The sequence below is a fragment of the Entelurus aequoreus genome, linkage group LG10 (genome assembly GCF_033978785.1).
Source record: "Entelurus aequoreus isolate RoL-2023_Sb linkage group LG10, RoL_Eaeq_v1.1, whole genome shotgun sequence".
NCBI classification, from domain to species: domain Eukaryota; kingdom Metazoa; phylum Chordata; class Actinopteri; order Syngnathiformes; family Syngnathidae; genus Entelurus; species Entelurus aequoreus.
In genome coordinates, this window is record NC_084740.1 from 32,150,158 (window position 1) to 32,177,850 (window position 27,693).

At 39.6% G+C, this 27,693-nt stretch overlaps 1 protein-coding gene across 2 annotated transcripts in view; it reads left to right on the forward strand.

Moving 5' to 3' along the window:
• The window catches only part of frem2b (FRAS1 related extracellular matrix 2b), a 240,519-nt gene that overhangs the window by 138,743 nt on the left and 74,083 nt on the right, over window positions 1–27,693 (forward strand). For both annotated transcript variants that reach the window (XM_062060536.1, XM_062060537.1), the window contains exons 5-6: window positions 1,838–1,963; window positions 4,828–5,079. In XM_062060536.1, coding sequence (XP_061916520.1) covers window positions 1,838–1,963; window positions 4,828–5,079 — 378 coding nt within the window. The remainder of the gene's footprint in view (window positions 1–1,837; window positions 1,964–4,827; window positions 5,080–27,693) is intronic.

Genomic DNA, 27,693 nt, shown 5'->3' on the forward strand with positions numbered 1-27,693 from the left:
TTTAACAATTGGGAGGTAGGACCTGGCGGAGGTCTGCGCTCTCTGGGTGCTTTTCAAATTATTTAAGTTATTTACATATTAAGTATATTTATGTGTATTATAAATAATGTGTCAGTTCTTACCCCTTATTTTAATTCCTTCCTCTACTTATTCTGTGATTTATCAACATACAGTCGTGGTCAAAAGTTTACATACACTTGTGAAGGACATAATGTCATGGCTGTCTTGAGTTTCCAATAATTTCTACAACTCTTATTTTTTTGTGATAGAGTGATTGGAGCACATACTTGTTGGTCACAAAAAACATTCATGAAGTTTGGTTCTTTTATGAATTTATTATGGGTCTACTGAAAATGTGACCAAATCTGCTGGGTCAAAAGTATACATACAGCAATGTTAATATTTGGTTACATGTCCCTTGGCAAGTTTCACTGCAATAAGGCGCTTTTGGTAGCCATCCACAAGCTTCTGGTTGAATTTTTGACCACACCTCTTGACAAAATTGGTGCAGTTCCTCTAAATGTGTTAGCTTTCTGACATGGACTTGTTTCTTCAGCATTGTCCACACGTTTAAGTCAGGACTTTGGGAAGGCCATTCTAAAACCTTCATTCTAGCCTGTTTTAGCCATTCCTTTACCACTTTTGACATGTGTTTGGGGTCATTGTCCTGTTGGAACACCCAACTGCGCCCAAGACCCAACCTCCGGGCTGATGATTTTAGATTGTCCTGAAGAATTTGGAGGTAATCATCCTTTTTCATTGACCCATTTACTCTCTGCAAAGCACCAGTTCCATTGGCAGCAAAACAGGCCCAGAGCATAATACTACCACCACCATGCTTGACGGTAGGTATGGTGTTCCTGGGATTTAAGGCCTCACTTTTTCTTCTCCCAACATCCATCCATCCATCCATTTTCTACCACTTGTCCCTTTCGGGGTCAGCTGCATTCAGGCGGAAGGCGGGGTACACCCTGGACAAGTCGCCACCTCATCACAGGGCCAACACAGATAGACAGACAACATTCACACTCACATTCACACACTAGGGCCAATTTAGTGTTGCCAATCAACTATCCCCAGGTGCATGTCTTTGGAAGTGGAGGAAGCCGGAGTACCCGGAGGGAACCCACGCAGTCACGGGGAGAACATGCAAACTCCACACAGACAGATCCCGAGCCCGGGATTGAACTCAGGACCTTAGTATTGTGAGGCACATGCACTAACCCCTGTTCAACCGTACTGCCTCCTCCAAACATATTGCTGGGTATTGTGGCCAGACAGCTCAATTTTTGTTTCATCTGACATCACATGGACAAAGATAAGACCTACTTGGCGGAAAATTCTGTGGTCAGATGGAACAAAAATTGAGCTGTCCATATATATCACAAAAAAAACAAGAGTTGTAGAAATTATTGGAAACTCAAGACAGCCATGACATTATGTTCTTTACAAGTGTAAACTTTTGACCATGACTATCTATTCATTTAGCTTCTTTTTTTATTGTTTTTTTTTTCTTTTTTTTTCATCGCTGCATAAGCAATGTGTTGTTATGCATTCCCCCCATGGGGAAATACTATTATTTTTAAACAAGAAATGATCAAGCTATGAGTCATTGCTAAAACACGGGAAAGAGGTATTATTAAATAAGCTGTGCTTCATCCAACTTCTTTTCGGACATGTGAACTTGTGCATAAGTGTAGACCTAAAGTTACTTTTTTTAAGAACGTCGAAACCAAATCAAGCCATGACTGTTGTCCCTTGAAAAAAACAGAAGATGATAAAGTTGTGGTTCCATCATATTCAATTGGAATCCACCCCCGCCCCTCCCTACTTTCAGAGTCGGCCGTGTTCATCCCATCGGCCACGTACAACATCGAGGAGGACGCCGGCGAGCTGATGGTGCCCGTGAGGCGTAGCGGAGATGTCAGTCAGGAGCTCATGGTGGTCTGCTTCACCCAGCAAGGTAAAATAATGTTGTGAGCTTTACACCGCAAAGCGTGCACATTTCCCACTTGGATATATTGGGAGAGCTTGGCAGGCGCTCTCATTTCCAAGAATAGTGTTCTCCAGAGCTTACAGATACTGTATATAACAACCCAAAAAAAAAAAAACACATGGCGGCATCATTGCATTATTATGGTACGCTTGAGGAATATCATAAAATCCACACGGCAGATGTCGAACCGAAACATAAAATGAAATAAGATCTAATATGTCATGTGAGAAGAAATAAGACCGAACGGTGATAAACAAAAATCTATATTTCATCAAAAAAACAACCCATAGGAAATACAGGAAATATAATTAATCTGTTCCAGGGTCAAACTGTCACCGTCATAAAACCTGATTGACTGTAATTAACTGTATAGGCCAGGGGTGTGGAACTCCTTTTAATTAAGGGCCACAGTTATGAGGTGCATAATATATGAATATAAATGTAGATGGATTTGCTCAATGATATTACACAATTGCATATGCATTCAATTTGTTTGTGTTTTTTACGTAGAGTGTAATGAAAAATATATGTACATTTTATGGTGTTAAAAATTGGCACCTCAGTCGTCCTAATTATACAGTAAAATGTACTGTGGTGTTTACAGCATATTACTGTAAATGGAAAACCAGTAAAAAAAAATGGCAGTTCAATCGCCCAAATTTTACTGTAAAATGTACGGTGGTTTTATGGAAAGTAGGGATGTCCGATAATATCGGCCGATAAATGCTTTAAAATGTAATATCGGAAATTATCGGTATCTTTTTTTTTATTATCGGTATCGGGTTGTTGTTTTTTTATTATTATTATTATTATATTTTTATTTTTTTTAAATCAACATAAAAAACACAAGATACACTTACAATTAGTGCGCCAACCCAAAAAAACTCCCTCCCCCATTTACACTCATTCACACTCAATCACACAAAAGGGTTGTTTCTTTCTGTTATTAATATTCTGGTTCCTACATTATATATCAATATATATCAATACAGTCTGCAAGGGATACAGTCCGTAAGCACACATGATTGTGCGTGCTGCTGGTCCACTAATAGTACTAACCTTTAACAGTTAATTTTACTCATTTTCATTAATTACTAGTTTCTATGTAACTGTTTTTATATTGTTTTACTTTCTTTTTTAATCAAGGAAATATTTTTAATTTATTTATTTTATTTTATTAATTTAAAAAAAAAGGACCTTATCTTCACCATTCCTGGTTGTCCAAATTAGGCATAATAATGTGTTAATTCCACGGCTGTATATATCGGTATCGGTTGATATCGGTATCGGTAATTAAGAGTTGGACAATATCGGAATATCGGATATCGTCAAAAAAGCCATTATCGGACATCCCTAATGGAAAGGTTTTTTTTTTGATAGAATGGAACATTGCGTTGAAAAAAAGGAAAATCAGCACCAATTTTGTAAATGGTAAAAACTGAGAGATCAGTTGCCAGAATTTTACCGTAAAAAACTGGCTGTTTTTCCAATTACAGTAATATGCTGTGAAAAACATCGTACATTTTTAAGTTAAAAAAAACTGGTAGCTCACTCGCCAGAATTTTTCTGTGTTATCAATTGTCATTTTTACTGTGTACAATTGGATGGATAACTTGTTTTGGATTGATAAGTCAAGCAGATCTTTAAGTATTTAGTTTTGAGTACACATAAACTGACTGGTCTGTTGGCTGGTGACAATTGGAGCCTTTTTGCCTGGTTCCAAAATGGAATAAATACATTTTGTCCTCAAAATTCTACACACTATACCCCATGACTATGTGAAAAGTTTTTTCATTTTTGCAAATGTTTTAAAAATGTAAAACTGAAAAAGTACATAAGTATTCGCAGCATTTGGGGGGTATAGCTCGGTTGGTAGAGTGGCCGTGCCAGCAACTTGAGGGTTCCAGGTTTGATCCCTGCTTCTGCCATCCTAGTCACTGCCGCTGTGTCCTTGGGCAAGACACTTTACCCACCTGCTCCCAGTGCCACCCACACTGGTTTAAAAATGTAACTTAGATATTGGGTTTCACAATGTAAAGCGCTTTGAGTCACTAGAGAAAAGCGCTATATAAATATAATTCACTTAATTCACATTTGCTCAATACTTGATGCTCTTTTGGCAGCAATTAGAGCCTCAAGTCTTTTTGAGTACGATGCCGCAAGTTTTTTTAATTTTTTTAATTTAATTTAATTTTATTTTATTTTTTTATTTTATTTTGCCACAAGTTTGACACACCTATCTTTGGGCAGTTTCACCCATTCCTCTTTGCAGCACCTCTCAAGCTCCATCAGGTTGGGTGGGAAGTGTTGGCTTTAATCAGCCAATTAAAAAAAAAAAACGTTTCACATTGTCATTATGAATGAATGAATGAATGATCTTTATTGTCATTGTGCATGTACAGGTACAGGTCCAACGAAATTTAGGTTGCTTCCCTAAGGTGCTTTGCATTTAAAAAAAAAAAGAAGAAACCACACAATATACAAAAACAACACAATATACACAATATGCAATATGGCCTAGGACCACTCTAAGAGGCAATGTGAAAAAACGAGACAGTAAAAAGTATAAAGTGACTAGTGAACTGACTCGAGAGGAGTAATGCTGGTTCCCAGTGTGCTGAGGGAACCAGCATTACTCCTCTCTAGTCAGTTCACTAGTCACTTTATACTTTTTACTTTTACTTTTACTTTTACTTATTATGAGGTATTGTCTGTAGAATTTTGAGGACAAAAATTAATTTATTCCATTTTGGAATAAGGCTGTAACATAACAAAATGAGGAAAAAGTGAAACGCTGTGAATACTTCCCATGTTCCCGTCTCTCCTTCCAGTGTCAGCCACCGGCACCGTGCCCACCACCGTGCTGTCCTACTCGGACTACATCTCTCGCCCGGAGGACCACCACAGCATCTTGCGCTTCGACAAGGACGAGGTGGAGAAGCCCTGCCGAGTGGTGATCATCGACGACTCCTTGTACGAGGAGGAGGAGAGCTTCAACATCACCCTCAGCATGCCCATGGGGGGGCGCCTGGGAGGACGGTTCCCCAGCGCCAGAATCACCCTTGTGCCCGACATGGATGACAGTAAGACAAATTGTGTTTTTTTTGTTTGTGCAGGATGCTGCTCATGCACGTGCAAGGGTTTCCCCTCAATGTAATTGATTGTGGCGGTGCGCCACAGCAACCTATTAGCCGCCACACCTAACAAAATAAAGTAATATAATGTACTGTAGCGTCCAGAAGAAGACACACTAAGTCCGACAACAGGCCCGATTCCAACAAGTTTTTCCTCCGTGCACACACGTCTGCCTCCGTGTTTCACTCCTGGACACACAACATTTCTTTATTCTCTGCCGACACGGTGTGTTCACAGACCATGGGAAAAATGGGCATCATGACACTATTGACTAGTGATGCACCGGAAATTTGGCCCAAAAAAAGACAAACTTTGATCACCGGAACAGTGCTGCCGAAATGGAATGTTGTGATGACGTAAGCCATACGCACGGGGTTGTCTGGATCGGAGGCACCGTTTTCCATGCGTTACCCATTCACCGTAGGGCAACAGCGTTAATATGTGTTTGATGAAACGTGATTATATGCAAGAGTGTATGTATGTATACAGGACTGTCTCAGAAAATTAGAATATTGTGATAAAATTCTTTATTTTCTGTAATGCAATTAAAAAAACAAAAATGTCATACATTCTGGATTCATTACACATCAACTGAAATATTGCGAGCCTTTTATTATTTTAATATTGCTGATTATGGCATACAGCTTAAAAAAACTCAAAAATCCTATCTAAAAAAATTACAATATTTCCTCAGACCAAGTAAAAAAAAAAGATTTATAACAGCAAAACAAAATCAAACATTTGAAAATGTCAATTAATGCACTCAGTTGGTTGGGAATCCTTTTGCACGGATTACTGCATCAATGCGGCGTGGCATGGAGGCAATCAGCCTGTGGCATTGCTGAGGTGTTATGGGTGCCCAGGATGCTTCAATAGCGGCCTTTAGCTCATTTGCATTATTGGGTCTGGTGTCTTTCAGCTTCTTCTTCACAGTACCCCACAAATTCTCTATAGGGTTCAGGTCAGGGGAGTTGGCAGGCCAATCGAGGACAGTAATGCCATGGTCAGTACACCAGTTACTGGTGGTTTTGGCACTTTGGGCAGGTGCCAGATCATGCTGGAAAATAAAATCATCATCTCCATAGAGCTTTTCAACAGATGGAAGCATGTAGTGCTCTAAAATCTCTTGGTACACAGCTGCATTGACTCTGGACTTGATGAAACACAGTGGACCAACACCAGCAGCTGACATTGCTCCCAAAACCATTGCTGACTGTGGGAACTTCACACTGGATTTCAAGCAACTTGGATTTTGCTCCTCTCCTGCCTTCCTCCAGACTCCTAGCGCCTTGACTTCCAAATGAAATACAAAACTTGCTTTCGTCTGAAAACAGGACTCTGGACCACTCTGCAACTGTCCAGTGCTTCTTTTCCATAGCCCAAGTCAGACGCTTCTAGAGATTTTAGAGCACTACATGCTTCCATCTGTTGAAAAGCTCTATGGAGATGATGATTTCATTTTCCAGCATGATCTGGCACCTGCCCACAGTGCCAAAACCACCAGTAACTGGTTTACTGACCATGGCATTACTGTCCTCGATTGGCCTGCCAACTCCCCTGACCTGAACCCTATAGAGAATTTGTGGGGTATTGTGAAGAAGAAGCTGAAAGACACCAGACCCAATAATGCAAATGAGCTAAAGGCCGCTATTAAAGCATCCTGGGCATCCATAACACCTCAGCAATGCCACAGGCTTATTGCCTCCATGCCACGCCGCATTGATACAGTAATCCGTGCAAAAGGATTCCCAACCAAGTACTGAGTGCATTAATTGACATTTTCAAATGTTTGATTTTGTTTTTCTGTTATAAATCTTTTTTTTTTACTTGGTCTGAGGAAATATTCAAATTTTTTGAGATAGGATTTTTGAGTTTTCTTAAACTGTACGCCATAATCAGCAATATTAAAATAATAAAAGGCTTGCAATATTTCAGGTGATGTGTAATGAATCCAGAATGTATGACTTTTTTTTTTAATTGCATTACAGAAAATAAAGAACTTTATCACAATAGTCTAATTTTCTGAGACAGTCCTGTATGTACTCGTATATTTGCATCTTCTCCTCCCAGTATTGTGGGTGTTTTGATGATCAGCATATATTTTGCATACTAATGACGACCGACGCCTTATTCTGCTCACTTAACAGACGCTATCCACTTTGCACAGGTTTAGTACATCAGCTTTGCGAGGTGCTCTCAAGTTTGCATGTGTAGTTTAGCACATGCAAGCCTTTAGTAAATCAGGTCCTTAGTGTTTCAAGGGGAAGTCGCTGAGATTTGTGCGTAGCTTCCAGCTGAATCTTTGTTCGCATACACATGATTCCAATTCCACGGTTCCTGCTTGCAGTCAGATGCTAGAACATCCAGGCAAAGGTGGGACTGAAATATATTTATATATAAAAAATGTAATAAAAAAAACACCACCTGCAAAAATCCCTTCAACCTAAACCTATTTAAAGCTTGATGAGTATGTTGATGATGCAAAACCATAGCGGTGGACCTATCTATGCGCGTACCTTTAGCACAGGTCTGGCTCCTATACAACAGGTTCCAGACTGTGGAACAGGTTCCCATGGAAGTCAGGCTTGAAGTGGATTTGTTTGACCTACTTAAATAAGGAGGAAGCTACGTGAGAGGAATGGCGCCCGCTGGAACCTGACTGAGTGACTGATTGAGCGTGAGGGTCTTGAGTTCTCGCCGCTCCTGCCTGTGAACTCCTGAAGCTTCATAATGACTTCCACTCCTCACGCCGGTTGGATCAGTCTGACTTGGGATGTGGTGGAAGTTTTTGAAGACATTGTTTATATATATTGCTGTTATTTGTTTTGATTTGTCCCTTTGTTGTTGGTGTTTAGCGCTTACCATATTTTCCGAACTATTTAGCACACCCACTGAATTTCAGAAGAAATTTTTTTTTCCATATATTAGCCGCACCGGACTATAAACCACAGATGTTTACGTTGTGAAATTAGTTATTTACACAGAAAGATTGTATGAATGTTTTACGTACCTTATTTGTTTCCAAACGGTGCCTGTAACACGGCAGTAAAACGGCTGATCAAACAAAACAGAAGTCATCGTCATGGACACAGTAGCTGTGGAAGCTAGCTCTCCAATCAGCTAAACAGACTCAATAACTCCACAGTGACGTTTTGGTGAATTTACGAAACTGAAACAATAAAAAAATAATGCCATTGTAAGTTAATTACAGTACACTAGCAAATATACTCGTAAACGTGTTAGTATATTAGCTAATGCTAAAGATGCTGGCTTGATTTTAGTACGATAGCATGCACAAAAATATGCACAAAAACTTTCCTACAGACATCACAAACGGGACGGTTTAGGAAGTGTGAATAGTTTTAGTTATATTGTAAAACTTAAAATTGTTGCTTTGAGTGATGAATGAAGAATCCATACAAGTAAAAACGCTATGGACGACTAGAAGACGGAACGACACTTGTACTTCCGGTTCAAAACACCTAAACAGAAGGAAATACTGTAGACGTTCACCCCAGAGAACCTGCAGTGAACAAACTCATCAAAAAGATGGCGCCATAGCACAAATAATAACCCAGCTTTTCAGTGTCTATTGAAAACTATTTGTTGAATCCAAAACATTATGACCCTAAACAAAGAAAAATCAATGAATTAGCCGCATCGTTTTATAAGCCACAGGGTACAAAGCATAGGAAAAAAAGTAGCGGCTTATAGTCCCGAATTTACGGTAATAGCAGCGCTATCACTCAATGAAGTTTAACTCAAATAACTACCGTAATTTCCGGACTATAAGCCGCTACTTTTTCCCCTCGTTCTGTTCCCTGCGGCTTATACAACGGTGCGGCTTATTTATGGCCTGTTCTTCTCCGACACCGACGAAGAGGATTTCGGTGGTTTTAGTACGCAGGAGGAAGACGATGACACAATGATTAAAGACTGACTTTTCATATACCGGTAGGCTGGTTATTTTGATAACGTACAGGCGAGCACTTTGTATTACTTTGCACCGTTATATTATTTGTACTCTGCACGAATGCTGTTCGCCATGTCAAAGATGTGAAAGTTTGATTGAATGATTGAAAGATTTATTGTTAATAAATGGGACGCTTTGCGTTCCCAAACAGTCATCTCTGTCCCGACAATCCCCTCCGTGGTAGCAGGAACCCCTATATACTACGGTAATTACACATCAAAACCCTGCGGCTTATAGTCGGGTGCGGCTTATATATGGAGCAATCTGTATTTTCCCCTAAATTTAGCTGGTGCGGCTTACAGTCAGGTGCGGCTTATAGTCCGGAAATTACGGTAATTGAGTGCTCACCCAAATAAACCGGAACAAAAATGTCCCCGGCCAGCTGGACCAAAAAGACAATTGTCCATTAAGTACACAGCAAAAAGTCAGTGTTCAAAAACAAGAATTTTTTTTTTTTTTAAATTAGGGGTATTTTACTTGAACTAACCAAAATTATCTGCCAATAGAACAAGAACATTTGGCTTGTCAAGACTTTCCAAAACAAGTACAATTAGCTAACCTCAATGAACCCAAAAATACCTTAAAATAAGTATATTCTCACTAATAATAACAAGTGCACTTTTCTTGGTAGAAAAAAAAAGAGACCTTTTTGCTCAATATGTTGAAAAATATTCTTAAATTAAGTAAATGCTAGTGCCATTATCTTGACATAATGATATGATTTTTTTTTCATGCTTGAAATAAGAAATGATTACTTTGAAAAAGAAGTTTTATACTCATGAGTGTTGATGACACAGCTTTGCAACAGTTGATATTCTAGTTTCAAGCATGTTTTACTCAATATAGGTCATCAAATCTCAGCAACAAGCTGTAATATCTTACTGAGATAATTTAGAACCAAAAACCTTAAAACAAGTAAAACACTCGAACATAAAATCTGCTTAGTGAGAAAAATTATCTTATCAAACAGAAAATAAGCACTTGAGATATTTAATCTTACTTAGGTTTCAGTTGTTGCAGTGTAAAATAGAAACTTAATAGAGCTGTTTATCTATTTCATGGAGGAATGTAGTTAATCATAGATTTGGCACCCAATGTTATTAAAAAAGTATTGATTTTGAATCGAGAATCATTCTGAATCGAGAACCGATTCTGAATCGAATCGTTACCACCAAGAAACGAATTGAATCGAATCATGTGGTGCCCAAAGATTCATAGCCCTACTAAATAATAATCATCCACAGAAAGAAGGGAAAAACAAAGGGGAAAAAACAGCTAATTTGAAATAACGTCCAGTCCAAAGTTATTTTTTAGCATGGCCGCATGTTTATCTAGTCGAGTGCAGTTCTACATTGCAGTCTTCTTCCTCACCTTTCATAGTCGATCCGCTGTACCAGTCAATCCCCATTGATTCTTCTCGCATTTCCCAAGCAGTGGAAGACTCTCGGCGTTCGCTAAAGCCCCAATCATCAGCGACTTATGCACGCTGCTAACGTTGAAGGTAAAACGTACACTTAGTGTTGCTGCGGGCATTTGACGACCAACAATGGAGGAATAATGGTGTAACAGGACAGAGGAGAATAATAGGAAGAACTGCACTCCGACTGACAAGCTGCATTAACACTTTTGTTTGATTCTGCCTGATGACCAATCATGTGTTCCCGGCCCCCAAGATGTGGAAATATACTGCGTATGTGTAACATGTGTGTGTCTGTGTGATGCTTTGAGTGACAGTCGCAATCATCCCATGCATAGCGCTTGTCAGCAAATCACCAAACTCCCCTTCCTTTCTGCACAAACAAGCTTTTGTGTGTGTCGTATGCTTTTCACCGGGGTCTCGGTGCCTGTCTTATACGCCGCGGCAAATGCCCGAAGCTGTCATCAGGCTGGCGTCTTCTCCTACTTAGCGTTTGACAAATGATGCACAGCACACTACTCTAAGCCGCTTGTTGGGACTGGGTAAATGAATTTGTTTCTTTTAGACGCTCTCCTTTTTTGTGCATGACTGTAAATGACATGTGTGGCACCCCCTATGGGTTGTGGTGAACATGCTCGCATACTTGTAGTACAGATAGCATCAAATTTGTATAATCATTACAAAAATGTTCAATGACTTATGGACAATTTGTTGCTGAGTCCTGCTGTGTCCCCCTGGAAAGACACTTTAATTCAAGGGTGTCAAACGTACGACCTGATCGGGCCCGCGGGATGAGTTTGCTAAGTAGATAGATAGATAGATAGATAGATAGATAGGTCTTTATTGCCATTGCACAAGTACAACAAAACATTGTTTTCAGCACAAACCCGTTCAAGATTAGACAAACAATCAGTGTACAGGGTTACAGAACAGGAACGCTGACGGGTCGCCACAAGGCGCCCCGTAAAAGATGGGGAAAAAGGTAAAACGCTGGGGAAGGATGAGTAAAAAAAATACAATCCAGACTGGGCTCCTAAGGGGGCCTAGTCTGGAGTGGGAAAAAAACCTCCATAGCAAAGCACATATGCATATTACAATGTACATTTCGAGATATCTAGCAACAGAGGGAAGGGAGTGCGGGGTCATGGTGGTGGGCCGCAGCTCTCAGGCGCTGACCATCCTTTCATCACCCCTATGGGATTTGCGTCGAGGGCGTTGGGTTGGAGGGGGGGCTGGGGGGTGTATGTGTATGTGTGGCGTATGTTTCATAGTAGTATCGACTAGATACGCTCCTGTACTTAGTATCATTAGAGTGGATGTCAGGTGTGGATCCACCCATGGCATTTGTTTGCATTCAGGTACGGCCTCACCGAGCTACTGTGTGTAGTGAAGCATGTTTAGCTATTCCTCGTACTGCAGGGATGATACTTGTAAGAAACTTACTTTATTTGTCGCCATGGAGGCGAGGATTAGTGATTTAGAAGTAGCTAAAACACTGCCAACGGACGTTAACCGCGAGCTAGCTAGCCATGTCTTTGAGCACCTATTCCTGAGGGTGTTTCAGTTTTATAACTTCACCTTTATCGTCAGTTTTTAAGCCAAAATGCGTCCGTTCTCCCTTTTCTGTCTACACACATTGTCCGTTTGTAAGTACTCGTGATTGTGCGCTGCTGAACATGCTCGTCTGCTCGTAAACCAGCAATGACACGACATGACGGGGGGGCGGTTGGGTGAGGGACCGGTACTTTTTAAAGGCGGTATAGTACCCAACATGATTCATTAGTATCGCGGTACTATACTAATACCGGTATACCGTACAACCCTAGTGGCTATATTTTCATGTATTTGCCAATTTTCTTAAAAACTCACTCCTGTTACTTACTCAAATGAGTCGTCTTCGGCTTAGGAACCTTGTGCCAAAATGAAATTCAGTTGCTAGAGATGTGCCAATACACATTTTTTTTACAGTTTAGTATGTGTATTCTCAGATTTAGAGTTGAAAAAGGACAGAAATGTTATGTTTATTTGGAGTGAGTCACAACAAGCAATGCTCATTATGTTATCATCAAGAAGCTGGTAATGGAGTACTAAAAGGTAATGGAGGGGTACATTCACACATTCATCAATACCCATCCACATTAGTCAACAGAAGTCTCTTAGTTCCGTTGTATTTACAACACACAGCAGTGCATCTCGGTCCCCTAAGGAATATGCTAGGGATGATGTCTATGTTATGGAGTACTGTCTGACTCATCCTAACATCTACAAAGTAGGACTTCCTTAGATTGATGCTTTTTATTTGGCGAATCTGATTCATTCGATTGTGTGGGCAGAATGTATATGGTGTCGTTTTTTTTTTTTTAAAGCACAGCTAGCGGCGATCCCCCACTAATAAACAGATCTTATTTACGACGTTTTACACCTTAAAAAAAAAAAAAAAAAGGCTAAAAGCCTCAGATAAACAAATAAACACGGTAGAGATTGGATAGTTTAGTGAAGTGCTGTGGTCAGGCCCCGCTGGGATCGACTGCGGCTCCGGCAGAGCGCCAAGAAGACGATCAAACTTAAAGGGGAACTGCACTTTTTGGGGGGAATTTTGCCTATCGTTCACAATCATTATGAGAGACAAGAAGACATGTCTTTTGTTGGAGGGTGGGGATTTTAAAGATGATTAAAAACGTTTGGAAGATGCGGCTAACTGAAGTCACCGTTGTAGCCTTCAAAGCCTCTAAGACAGTGGTCCCCAACCACCGGGCCACGGCCCGGTACCGGGCCGCACAAGAATTAAAAAAAAAAAAAAAAAAAAAAAAATATATTTTTATGAAATCAACATAAAAAACACAATATATACATTCTATATCAATATAGATCAATACGGTCTGCAGGGATACAGTCCGTAAGCACACATGATTGTATGTATTTATGTAAAAAAAAAAAATAAAAACAAATTAAATACCCCCCACCCCCCCTCAAGCGTTGACCGGTCCGCAGCTACAAAAAGGTTGAGGACCACTGCTCTAAGACAATCTTAAAACCCTTCATCAACATTTTATATACACACTGCAAGTCTATATTTAATGTAGTGATAGACACCTTCATAACAATATGTAATATGTTTTATATACCCACTGCAAGTTGATATATATATAATGTAGTAATAGACACATTCATAACAATATGTAATATGTTTTGTATACACACTGCAAGTATATATATATAATGTAGTAACAGACACCTTCATAACAATATGTAATATGTTTTATATACACACTGCAAGTATATATATAATGTAGTAACAGACACCTTCATAACAATATGTAATATGTTTTATATACACACTGCAAGTATATATATAATGTCGTAACAGACACCTTCATAACAATATGTAATGTGTTTTATATACACACTGCAAGTATATATATAATGTAGTAACAGACACCTTCATAACAATATGTAATATGTTTTATATACACACTGCAAGTATATATATAATGTAGTAACAGACACCTTCATAACAATATGTAATATGTTTTATATAGACACTGCAAGTATATATATTATATATATATATATATATATATATATATATATATATATATATATATATATATATATATATATATATATATATATATATATATATATATATATATATATATTAAATATATATATATATATATATATATATATATATATATATATATATATATATATATATATATATATATATATATATATGCAAAAATGCATAATGCAAAAATACCCAAAAAACTTGTGTCTTCTTGTCTCTCATAATGATTGTGAACGGTGCCTTACTAAAAAGTACCGTGGTACCTCAACTTACGAGTATTTCAAGATACAAGCGGTCTCGCTGCTTTGTAAACACAAGCTGAACAACCATGTGTGTTTAAGTGTGTTGGAACTGATTGCATGCAGCTTTTTAACAGATACGGAGCATTTAAGGCTGATTTTTAATAGCTCACTTGAAGGAACATGTTGCGGAAGGCCGTGTTGTGAGTTGTCCACTGAAAGGTTGTACAAATACTTTCAAGTTCAAATCCTCATGTACCGCTCACATGTCTCGAAAAAAGACCGGCATTTTGCAGAAACTAGTATTGGTGACAGAGCAGTGGTTAGCGCTTGTGCCTCACAGTTAGAAGGTCCTGGGTTCGATTCCCGGGCTCGGGGTCTTTCTGTGTGGAGTTTCCATGTTCTTCCCGTGACTGCGTACTCCGGCTTCCTCTCACCTCCAAAGACATGCACCTGGGGATAGTCTGACTGGCAACACGAAAATTGGCCCTAATTTTTGTTTCAGTAAATTTTCTGGCAACCACAGCTGCCAGTTATTCTATAGGTTGTTTTGTAAACAGGTTAACAATATATTATATTAGTTTATATAAGTAATTTACTGTAAGCAAAAACCGTTATTAACTGTAAAATTAACGGTTTCAACATCAACATAACGTAATGTCTTATATATCGTGATTGATTTTTTTTTTTACGGTGAATTCCTGGCAACCACAGCTGGCGCTATTTTACCGTAAATTGTGCAGAATTTTTTTTTTTTTTTTTTACAGTGTAGTCTTGTTTCTCAGTGAAAAATCCAAACACTGCGCTTTACAAAGATTGTAGTTCTGATCGGATCCCCTCTCCCACATGTAGCTGTGATTGGATAGAGTCCTAACTCGTACCACCCGCCTAAAGACGAAATGAAATACAATTGGGTTTCGCCCGTCTTGTTTTTATTCGTCGAGTAAATTGTCAATTAGTTTTGTCTTTGTTTTCGTCAACTTGCATTGGCCCTTGCGTTATCGTCCTTTTTTAGTCAGGGGAAAATAGGTCGTTGACGATAACTAAGACAAATATTTTTAGTCAACAAGAATTATCTTATCTGATCTTATTTTAAGATTAACACTGTTTCCAACCATTGAAAACCAAACCTTTCGCAGAGGTTCAGTTTCCTGCTGTCTCGGCTTCTGGCGTACATCGAAAACCGTTCCAGTCTGTCCTCGGTCTGTCATCCACCTGGTACTGCATTGTCTTTCGTCTTATGTTGGTGTTATAAAGAAACGGTCTATCTGTGTTGGCCCTGCAATGAGAGACAAGCGGTAGAAAATGGATGGATGTGTTCAATGTTGTTGTTGTTTTTATGATTTTGTTGACTGCCTTTTTCTTGTCGGAGCGCACACCGCTGTTAGGCCTTCTCTGATGGCCTAACATAACCAGAAATCATGATCATAATTAAAGAGAAAATTATTATTTTATTTACTTTCCCTAAATATCTAAAAGTATTCATATTCTCTTCATGTCATATTATGCTCCTTCCAGTGCTGTTGTTTTTAGTTTTAGTTTGTATCTAATCAGAATTCAGCTAGCTTATGTTGCCATGCTGTACCAAATCTGCCCGGGGCCTTCAGAATCAACAACGCGGGCGTCCGTGCATTGTCAGTGAACGGGGACATACAGTTGATAGACAATTGCAATAGCCAATCAAATCACGAGTTGTAAGGCCTTCTAGATGACCTCACGTTGAACATGACATTTACGTGTCCTGTGATTGGATACTCACCGGGACAGTTAGCGGATGAATTTGAGAACACAGAGTTGATAGACAGTTGTGATAGCCAATCAAATCACAAGTTGTTGACAGTAGCCTATCTAAATAGCCTGATTTTAACGAGACTGTGATTGGATACTCACTTGTCATTCCAAATTGAGTATCCATTCACAAGTTTCAATTTAGCAGGAAGCAGGAAGTGTTGTGCCGTAGCCAGACCGGGATAGCAGAGAAGGAGAACAAAACGTTGATTAGGTGGCAGATACTGTATATTTTTGCAAGGCCATTTTCAAAAAGTATATTTAAAGAGAAACTACATCTTGTGAGACGATTTTGACCAAACCCGGAAGGTAGCTCAGCTGTTCTGGCGATGAAATGGGGAACAGCGTTGAATAGGTGCTACAAATTGTGAGTTCAAATATTTTATTTTTTCACTTTTAATATGTTATTTGCTATTTTAATTTTGACAGTACCACATAAGATTTGTTTTAACTGCTTATGCGTTTTAATTTATTTTTAAATGCACCAGAAAATACTCCTTTTTATACACTGTTGATGTGATTCAATGCACAGTAGGACGTAAATGTATTTCTCCAGCATAGGTCATGTGGTGACATAAATGATGGTATTTTGAGAGGTAATCTTTGAAGTCGGACATCACTGAAGGCCTAGGTGGGAAACGCACGGCCCGCCACTGCTGCTGATTGCAGAAAGTGAAGCTTACCTGAATGTGGTTTGGACAAACACGCAAATACAAACGTGACCCCGCAATCTTTTCCCACTTTTGTTGACAGTTTGTTTTTATGTGAAGTTTTCCAGTGACGTCCTTAAAACCCACAAATGGGCACAAAATGCACCCTAGAGAGCAGCACTAGCACCTCAGTGACAGTACCTCTAAAAGCTACAATGACGTGCTTTTGTTAGCTTCAAATGTAGATATATGCCACGTGTTCTCCGGCTGTGAGAAGTCTACGCCAGAGGCTCCAAACGAGAGCTTTCAGAAGTTAAAAGCCGTGAGGCATTAAATGCCTTCTCTTGCTAGGCAGCAGCTCAAAGTCTTGCCTCCATGCAGAAAGCACTAACAGTGCAACAAAGAGCGGCGAGAGAACAAAGCCAATATTTGCCTTTTGCTAATGCGACCATTTGTGTGCATCCGCGGGGCGGAATGTTGTCAACTTTTGCACCCCATGAGCAAAGTTTCCCTTCCTCGCTATTTATCCCCTTGCTGACAAGCACACCTTCGCCTACAGAGCGGAAGGTAATTAAAATCTGATTTGTTTGGCATCCAAGCGAGCACACGCTCTCTTTACGTGGCTCAGGAACTGAGATTTCTGGCTGGAAGAGTGACAGAGCGAGAGAGAGGACTTGCTGGCGTGAAAGATGGCGCATTTGTGTCTCCAGGAAACAAACTGACAAATAAGCAGAAAGTGCACTGCTGCAGGGATTGAGTCGGTCCAATATATTTTCATCAGGCGCCGCTGCTTGCTTTGTTAACAGCTGATTTGCACAAAAACAAACTGGTTTGCGTTCTGATTTTGAAACCCTCGCCATTTAAATTATTTATTTCCACTCTAAGGCGGCAATCATTCATAAATACTAGAGGGGGGGTTAATAATAGATTTTTCGATGCATCGCAATTTAGACATGGACGATTATAATATCGATTAGTTCAAAGTCAATCAATCAAAGTTTATTTATATAGCCCTTAATCACAAGTGTCTCAAAGGGCTGCACAAGCCACAACGACATCCTCGGCTCAGATTCCACATCAGGGCAAGAAAAAAGTCAACCCAATGGGTTAGAATTAGAGATGTCCGATAATGGCTTTTTTGCCAATATCCGATATTCCGATATTGTCCAACTCTTAATCACCGATACCGATATCAACCGATACCGATATATACAGTTGTGGAATTAACACATTAGTATGCCTAATTTTGTTGTGATGCCCCGCTGGATGCATTAAACAAGGTTTTCCAAAATAAGAGAACAACTTCAACTCAAGTTATGGAAAAAAGTGCCAACATGGCACTGCCATATTTATTATTGAAGTCACAAAGTGCATTATTTTTTTTTAACATGCCTCAAAACAGCAGCTTGGAATTTGGGAGGAGGTTGATGTGGGCGGGGTTGGGGGCGGGGGCGGGGTTCAGGGGTAGGTGGTAGCAGGGGGTGTATATTGTAGCGTCCCGAAAGAGTTAGTGCTGCAAGGGGTTCTGGGTATTTGTTCTGTTGTGTTTATGTTGTGTTACGGTGCAGATGTTCTCCCGAAATGTGTTTGTCATTCTTGTTTGGTGTGGGTTCACAGTGTGGCGCATATTTGTAACAGTGTTAAAGTTGTTTATACGGTCACCCTCAGTGTGACCTGTATGGCTGTTGATCAAGTATGCCTTGCATTCCCTTGTGAGTGTGTCATAAGCCGTAGATATTATGTGACTGGGCCGGCACGCAAAGGCAGTGCTTCAAGGTTTATTGGCGCTCTGTACTTCTCCCTACGTCCGTGTACACAGTGGCGTTTTAAAAAGTCATACATTTTACTTTTTGAAACCGATACAGATAATTTTGAAACCAATACCGATAATTTCCGATATTACAATTTAAAGCATTTATCGGCCAATAATATCGGCAGTCCGATATTATCGGACATCCCTAGTTAGAATGACAAAACTTGGAGGGGACCGCAGATGTGGGCATCCCCTTCCCCCCCGGGCGACCGGTGCAATGGACGTCGAGTGGATCTAGTTAATAGTGTGAGAGTCCAGTCCATAGTGGGGCCAGCAGGGGATCATCTTGAGTGGAGACAGGTCAGCAGCGCAGAGACGTCACCAACTGATGCACAGAAGAGTGGTCCACCCCGGGTCCCGACTTTGAACAGCTAGCGAATCATTTGTGGTCACCTAATAACCTCTCCACACAGTAAAGGGGGGCAGAGCAGAAAAGAGACGGCAGATCAACTGGTCTAAAAGGGGGGTCTATTTAAAGGCTAGCATATACAAATGAGTTTTTTAAGATGGGACTTAAATGCTTCTACTGAGGTAGCATCTCTAACTGTTACCGGGAGGGTATTCCATAGTACTGGAGTCCGAATAGAAAACCCTCTATAGCCCGCAGACTTTTTTTGGGCTTTGAGAATCACTAAGAAGCCGGAGTTCTTAGAACGCAGATTTCTGTCCGAGACATATGGTACAATACAATCAGCAAGATAGGATGGAGCTAGACCTTTAAGTATTTTATACGTAAGTAGTAAAACCTTAAAGTCGCATCTTAAGCCAGTGCAGGTGAGCCAGTATAGGTACAGTATATGTATATATAGGTATATATGTATATAGTCATAATATGATCAAACTTTCTTGTTCTTGTCAAAAGTCTAGCAGCCGCATTTTGTAGCAACTGTAATCTTTTAATGCTAGACATAGGGAGACCTGAAAATAATACGTTACAGGTGTTAAAATCGCCATGTAAAATCGCTAATGCTAATCAGTAGCATGTCAATAGCAAAGCCAATGTATGTTAGCATCAAGCTAGTGCAGTTTTGGAAAAGTGGAGCCTACCTTTACTTAGGCTGGAGCATTTGAGTCAATTACATTGTTGCCATTGAAAATTGCAACATTCCCAGGCGTTAGTTTGGCTGAGTCAACTCTCAGTGCTGCTGGAATGATCGCCAAGTGCGAAGAGCCCGCTGAGTCGACAACCGGGCGTGACGTCACGTGCAACCCAGACATGGCACTGTTGGATTTTACGTGAATCTGTGACTGGTAGAACCAGCCGGATTCGGGTCGTGCCACAAAAGTACCTGATTCGGTACCCATCTCTTAGTATGATATAACCGCATATAACATAAGCATTAGCTTTTTACAGTAACACTGCAAAAGAGAGCTGACCAAATATAAGATTAAAAAAACTATAGTTTAAAAAAAAAGAAATTCTACAAACTAGTGAAATTATCTGTCCATGCAGCTACTTAATTGTACCTGATAAGACGTCCAAAATTAAGATTTGTATATCTAGAAATTAACAGGACTTTAAAGATAGAAATAAGTATTTCACTGGAAAAATTCACAATCTCACCAAGTAGTCAAAACATCACAACAAACTTAATGCAAGTAACAATAGTAATCTTTCAGTGAGACTTAAGAACGTGTTTTTAGGCAATTAAACTGAGGAATAAAATACTACTTTTGAGCATCACAAGTTTGTTATAAGACACAACACTTCAAAATACGAGTATGTTTAGCTAAAAATAAGTTTTCATTGCTAAAATCACTTTTAAGTTTTTTAAAGCTTAAATGTAATGTCTTATTTCAAGAAGACTTACCAAGACAATTTTAACTCGTTCCATTGGCAGATATTTTTTGCTCATTACAAGCAAAAATAATAATTTGCATATTTTTTATCTCGTTTTAAATATATATACACACACATATATACAGTATATATACATATATATACACACACACACATATATATATATATATATATATATACACACACATATATACAGTCAGTACAGTGCTTTTCCTTCAAAAATAAGGACATTTCAAATGTCCTTATTTTAGAAAAATAAGGACATTTCAATGTGACCCCAAACTTTTGAACGGTAGTGTATGTATATATATATACAAAAGTTTGGGGTCACATTGAAATGTACTTATTTTTGAAGGAAAAGCACTGTACTTTTCAATGAAGATAACTTTAAACTAGTCTTAACTTTAAAGAAATACACTCTATACATTGCTAATGTGGTAAATGACTATTCTAGCTGCAAATGTCTGGTTTTTGGTGCAATATCTACATAGGTGTATAGAGGCCCATTTCCAGAAACTATCACTCCAATGTTCTAATGGTACAATGTGTTTGCTCATTGGCTCTGAAGGCTAATTGATGATTAGAAAACCCTTGTGCAATCATGTTCACACATCTGAAAACAGTTTAGCTCGTTACAGAAGCTACAAAACTGACCTTCCTTTGAGCAGATTGAGTTTCTGGAGCATCACATTTGTGGGGTCAATTAAACGCTCAAAATGGCCAGAAAAAGAGAACTTTCATCTGAAACTCGACAGTCTATTCTTGTTCTTAGAAATGAAGGCTATTACATAAAATTATTTGAGTGACCCCAAACTTTTGAACGGTAGTGTATATAGCTATTTTCTAAATGTTAACGTGTTAAAACTTAAAGTGACAAAATAGAATTCCTAAAATTCATGCTAAAGTTAAGATTATGATGTCAATGACAAAAAATAAGTAAATAGTAAATAAATAACATTTTAAGTCTTAGCAAGTGGCAAATAATTTGCAGTGTAGCTTCAAACTTAAACTGCATTGGATTTTTTTTAAGTAGGTAAAGGGTAAAGAATATCAATGTGAATTCTTCAATGTTTCTTTGGGAAAAATCTTTAAAGACTCTCAGGTGTACCTAATGTTATGGCCACGGAGTGTGTTACGTCTTTATGGTAAGTACTGTAAATATATTCCCGCTCTATTTGCATATCCTAAGACCTCCATGCGGCACAGGCTGCACAGATTTGGGCAGCATGCGGATTAAAGGAGCCCCGCGGATCATTATTGCTCTCTCAAGGTAATCCAGACATTCGATCCAAGGAGGCACAAGGACACTCTGAAATGTAGATGTGAGCTCGGAAAGAAAGTAATAAAGGCCAAAGAGGGAGAGAAAGACTCAATTTTAACTTGAAAACAAAACATGAAGGGGCTGCAAAAGAACCAAGAATATAAATGATGATGTCTGATTATATATTAGAACTGGGTACCAAAACCGGTTCCATAACAGCGACGTAAATTATAAAATAAGTTTTTGAAACTTCGTTTTATCGTCTGTCTCTGTGGGTGGAGGTGGGGCTGTAGCTTACGCAGAAAGAACTTCAGCTTCGTAGTAACATCGTACTAAGAATCCGGATCACCCCGTAAATCTAGTCACATGTTCTTTATCACATTTCTGAAATGTCCTGAAATTTTGATCAAAATCCGCCCCTCACCTTCTGAGCTATACTAACCAACTAACTACCGTATTTTTCAGACTATAAGTCGCAGTTTTTTTCATAGTTTGGCCGGGGGTGCGACTTACACTCATTACCGTAAAATATCAAATAATATTATTTAGCTCATTCACGTAAGAGACTAGACGTATAAGATTTCATGGGATTTAGCGATTAGGAGTGACAGATTGTTTGGTAAACGTATAGCATGTTCTAGATGTTATAGTTATTTGAATGACTCTTACCATAATATGTTACGTTAACATACCAGGCACGTTCTCTGTTGGTTATTTATGCCTCATATAACGTACACTTATTCAGCCGATTGTTCACTATTCTTTATTTATTTTAAATTGCCTTTCAAATGTCTATTCTTGGTGTTGGGTTTTATCAAATAAATTTCCCCAAAAAATGTGATTTATACTCCAGTGCGTCTTATATATGTTTTTTCCCTTCTTTATTATGCATTTTCGGCCGGAGCGACTTAGACTCCGAAAAATACGGTAGCTAACAGACAGACAGACAAACCCCAACAAATACATAACCTCCTGGTGAAGGAAATAAACAGTCAAGATTAGCAAAAAGAAAGTAAAATATGGATTATGGTATTATTGCAACAAAATATTCAAATGCGTCTCTCAATCTGCATGTGCTGCGATCTGTGTTTAATTTGTGTGTGTGTAAAAAAAAAATCTGGGTGTTACATTCGAATCTGATTACACACAAACATATTGAGATTAGGGATGGGGACTTTCACATTTGAACCGATACGGTAACGATACCTGGGAATCGTTTTACGTTGCAGCGGTTTTTTTTTGAGTCAGTTACTTTGTTGGTATCGAAAATTGCACTGAGTCCGCTCTCAGTGCTGCTGGAGTGATCGCCAAGTGCAAACTGGACGTGACGTCACGCGCAACCAATCGTTGACCAATAGGATCGGCGGGTTCGGTCAGTGTTAAAAAAGTACCGGATTTGGTACCCATCACTAATTGAGATACATATACGGCGTGGCGAAGTTGGTAGAGTGGCCGTGCCAGCAATCGGAGGGTTGCTGGTTACTGGGGTTCAATCCCCACCTTCTACCATCCTAGTCACGTCCGTTGTGTCCTTGGGCAAGACACTTCACCCTTGCTCCTGATGGCTGCTGGTTAGCGCCTTGCATGGCAGCTCCCGCCATCAGTGTGTGAATGTGTGTGTTAATGAGTGAATGTGGAAATACTGTCAAAGCGCTTTGAGTACCTTGAAGGTAGAAAAGCGCTATACAAGTATAACCCATTTATCATTTATTATTTATTTACACATTTGCAAAAAAAAATTGCCACAATTAATACTCCCAAAGTACTGTACTTTCTGGGCTACAGAGCGTATTTAAACCGCACCCACCAAAACATTAGAATAAATAAATATGTTGACATATATTAGCCGCATCAGACTATATGCCGCAGATATACTGTATACCGCTACGAAAGATTTTGTAAATGTTTATTTACATACCTAAATTGTTTACAAACGGTGCCTGTAACACGGCAGTAAAACGGATGATCAAACAAAACAGAAGTCATCGTCACGGACCTACTAGCTGTGAAGCTACCTCTCCAATCAACTAAGCAGACTCAATAACTCCACGTTGATGTTTCGGTGAATTTACAGAAAGAATGCCTTTGTAAGTTAATAATACTAACACAGACTTTTGTAAGCATGTTAGCATATTCGCTAATTTTAATGCCGTCAGCTTGATTACATTACGATAGCACGATGCATGAAAACACTCCTACAAACAACACACGGGACGGTTTTGTAAGTTTGAAGGGTTTTAGTTGTGTTGTAAAATTTACAAACGTTGCTTTGAGTGATGAATGAAGAATCCTTTCAAACAGAAAGGCTACGGACCAGTGATTCTCAAACTGTGGTACACCAAAGAAGCACTTGAAAAAAGTACAGTCTTTATTTTCCTATATTCAAACACAGTGTTACTGTTCAAATTGTGTGTAATGTTAGAGTGGCCAAAAATATTATATCCATCCATGCATCCATTTTCTACCGCTTGTCCCTCTCATGGTCGCGAGAGGGAGTCTATCCCAGCTGCACTCCGGCAGAAGGCGGGGTACACCCTGGACAAGTCACTACCTCATCGCAGGGCCAACACAGATAGACAGACAACATTCACACTCACATTCACACACTAGGGCCACTTTAGTGTTGCCAATCAACCTATCCCCAGGTGCATGTCTTTGGAGGTGGGAGGAAGCCGGAGTACCCGGAGGGAACCCACGCAGGCACAGGGAGAACATGCAAACTCCACACAGAAAGACCCCTAGCCTGGAGATCGAACCAAGGACTTTCTTATTGGGAGGCACACGCACTAACCCCTGTTTCACTTGTTAAATAAAACCTCTGCCTTGTTTTTATTGAATACTTAGGCCTACTATGCTACTGTATTTTAATGTTGGTCATAATGGTGGTACTTGGAGAGCCGAATGTGTTTTCTAGTGTAATACTTGTTGTAAAAAGTTTGACAACCACTGCTATATATGAATAGTAGACGAAACGGGATGTACTTCCGGTTTAAGGCACGAAACAGTAAGTACATTTTCAACCCGCAGTCCCAAAACTGGCGCTATAGCACAAACAATAACACACGTTTTCAGCGTCTCTGTCAGTGCTTTATGACAACAATTTTTTGAATAGGAAACATTATGGCCGTTAGCGAAGAAAAATCCATAAATTAGCCGCACCGTTTTATAAGTAGCAGGTTTCAAAGCGTCGGAAAAAAGTAGGGACTTATAGTACGGAAAAAAAGGTAAATGTTTAAAAGCAATATTTATTAAGTGTTTTTTGTCGGCGTCTTAAAATCGTCTCTAAGGCTGTTCCAGGCTTCAAAGACCCCGTCAAACATTGGAATACAAAAACCCAAAACCAGTGAAGTTGGCACACTGTGTAAATTGTAAATACAAACAGAATACAATAATTTGCAAAACCTTTGAATAGACTACAAAGACAAGACATTTAATGTTTGAACTGAGAAACTTAATTTTTTTTTTGCAAATAATCATTATACAAAAAAGTTGGCACAGGGGCATTTTTACCACTGTGTTACATGGCCTTTCCTTTTAACAACAAACATGTTGCTCCAAAACCTGTATGTACCTTTCAGCATTAATGGTGCCTTCGCAGATGTGTAAGTTACCCATGCCTTGGGCACTAATACACCCCCATACCATCACAGATGCTGGCTTTTCAACGTTGCGCCTATAACAGTCTGAATGGTTCTTTTCCTCTTTGGTCCTGAGGACACAACGTCCATAGTTTCCAAAAACAATTTGAAATGTGGACTTTTTCACTTTGCATCTGTCCATCTTGGATGAGCTTCGGCCCAGCGAAGCTGGCGGCGTTTCTGAGTGTTGTTGATAAATGGCTTTGGCTTTGCGTAGTAGAGTTTTACCTTGCACTTACAGATGTAGCGACAAACTGTAGTTACTGACAGCGGTTTTCTGAAGTGTTCTTTAGCCCATGTGGTGATATCCTTTACACGCTGATGTCGCTTTTTGATGCAGAACAGCCTGAGGGATCGAAGGTCACGGGCATTGCCGCTTACATGCAGTGATTTCTCCAGATTCTCTGAAACTTTTGATGATATTACAGACTTTGGATGGGGATGTCCCTAAATTCCTTGCAATAGCTGGTTGAGAAATGTTGTTCTTAAACTGTTCGACAATTTGCTCACGCATTTGTTCACAAAGTGGTGACCCTCGCCCCATCCTTGTTTGTGAATGCATTTCATGGAAGCTGCTTTTATACCCAATCATGGCACCCACCTGTTCCCAATTAGCCTGTTCACCTGTGGGATGTTCCAAAGTGTTTGATGAGCATTCCTCAACTTTCTCAGTCTTTTTTGCCACTTGTGGCAGCTTTTTTGAAACATGTTGCAGGCATCAAATTCCAAATGAGCTAATATTTGCATAAATTACAAAGTTTCTCTGTTCGAACTTTAAAAATCTTGTTCTTGCAGTCTATTCAATTGAATATAAGTTGAAAAGGATTTGCAAATCATTGTATTCTGTTTTTATTTACCATTTACACAACGTGCCAACTTCACTGCTTTTGGGGTTGTACAATATTTCATAACAATCCTTTTTTTTGGTCTACAAAGCATGTTAAATTACTTTTTTTTTCACAAGTGTCACAGATTCGACTCTAAGCTCTCAGCTCCCAAATAGAAACATCTTATTGTGAATATTGACTAGCTTGAAACCCTTTAGCAACAAAGTTCCATCTCCTGGCAGAAATGTTTACAAGCAGCCCGTTTGTTTTCCGGGAGTACTGTAAGTGTTAAGTCCGCACCATCTGTCCTCTCACATCCTCACCGTTTCTCTGTGGAGGACTTGCCCTTTCTTGCCGAGGTAATTACTGTTTGATATTGCCTCCGCATCCGGCACTGTGTTTAGCTGCCGTCACAACGCTCGTAGAACAGGACGAGACGTGTCATTTATGGTCCGGCCGGCAGTAAATTCTGCTCTGTTATTATTTCTCACCTGGATTCTCCTCCGTTCCGATGTGAACAGGTGTCCCAAGGTACCCAACGGTGCTGACCCAATTGGAACCGTTCCAAAAAACACGAGTGCCTCGTTGTGGTTGCGTCTAAAAGCGAGGTCCTCTGCACGGTGGGCAGAGGAGGTTCAATTGAATCCCACCATTAGCGAAGCCACTTAGCGCTGTGGGGGTGTCATGCAAAGTTCAAGTGGATTCACACAGCCCAGTACACCCCCCCCCCCCCACCCCACCCCCCTCCCAACTCTCGACGTGTGTGTGCGCCGCTTTGCTTGATTTAATGTTGCAGCAGGAGAGATGTCTGCTGTGACAAAGTTACATCTGGTGCATTCGCACCAGCAATCACTGGCCAGTAATTACACCAACGGGGCTCTGATTTCTCTCACTGAGCAGAATTTTGGAAACAGCCCACAGGATGATGCAATGTCCTATTTTTAACCGTATGTTTGATTGAGACTTTTATTAGTAGATTACACAGTACAGTACATATTCCGTACAATTGACCACTAAATGGTAACACCCGAATACGTTTTTCAACTTGTTTAAGTCGGGGTCCACGTTAATCAATTCATGGTACAAATATATACTATCAGCATAATACAGTCATCACACAAGTTAATCATCAGAGTATATACATTGAATTATTTACATTACTTACAATCCGGGGGGTGGGATGTGGAGGGGGTTGGGGAGGGGCGGTTAGGTTTGGTTGATATCAGCACTTCAGTCATCAACAATTATATCATCTAAGAAATGGACATTGAAACAGTGTAGGTCTGACTTGGTAGGATATGTACAGCGAGCAGTGAACGTAGTGAGCTCAGAAAGCATAAGAACAAGAATATACATTTGATTATTTACATTTGATTATTTACAATCCGGGGAGGTGGGGAGGTGGTCTCGTTCTAGGTGGCTAGCCATGCTAACCTGACTCTCGCCAGACCCTTGTAGTTCGCTGAGCTCCACTCAATGGTCTGGGCTCGAGGGCATTGCAAACTCCCTCCAGATAGCAAAAAATAATGAACCTTTTTGATTGAAGCTTTTATTAGTAGATTGCACAGTACTGTACATATTCCG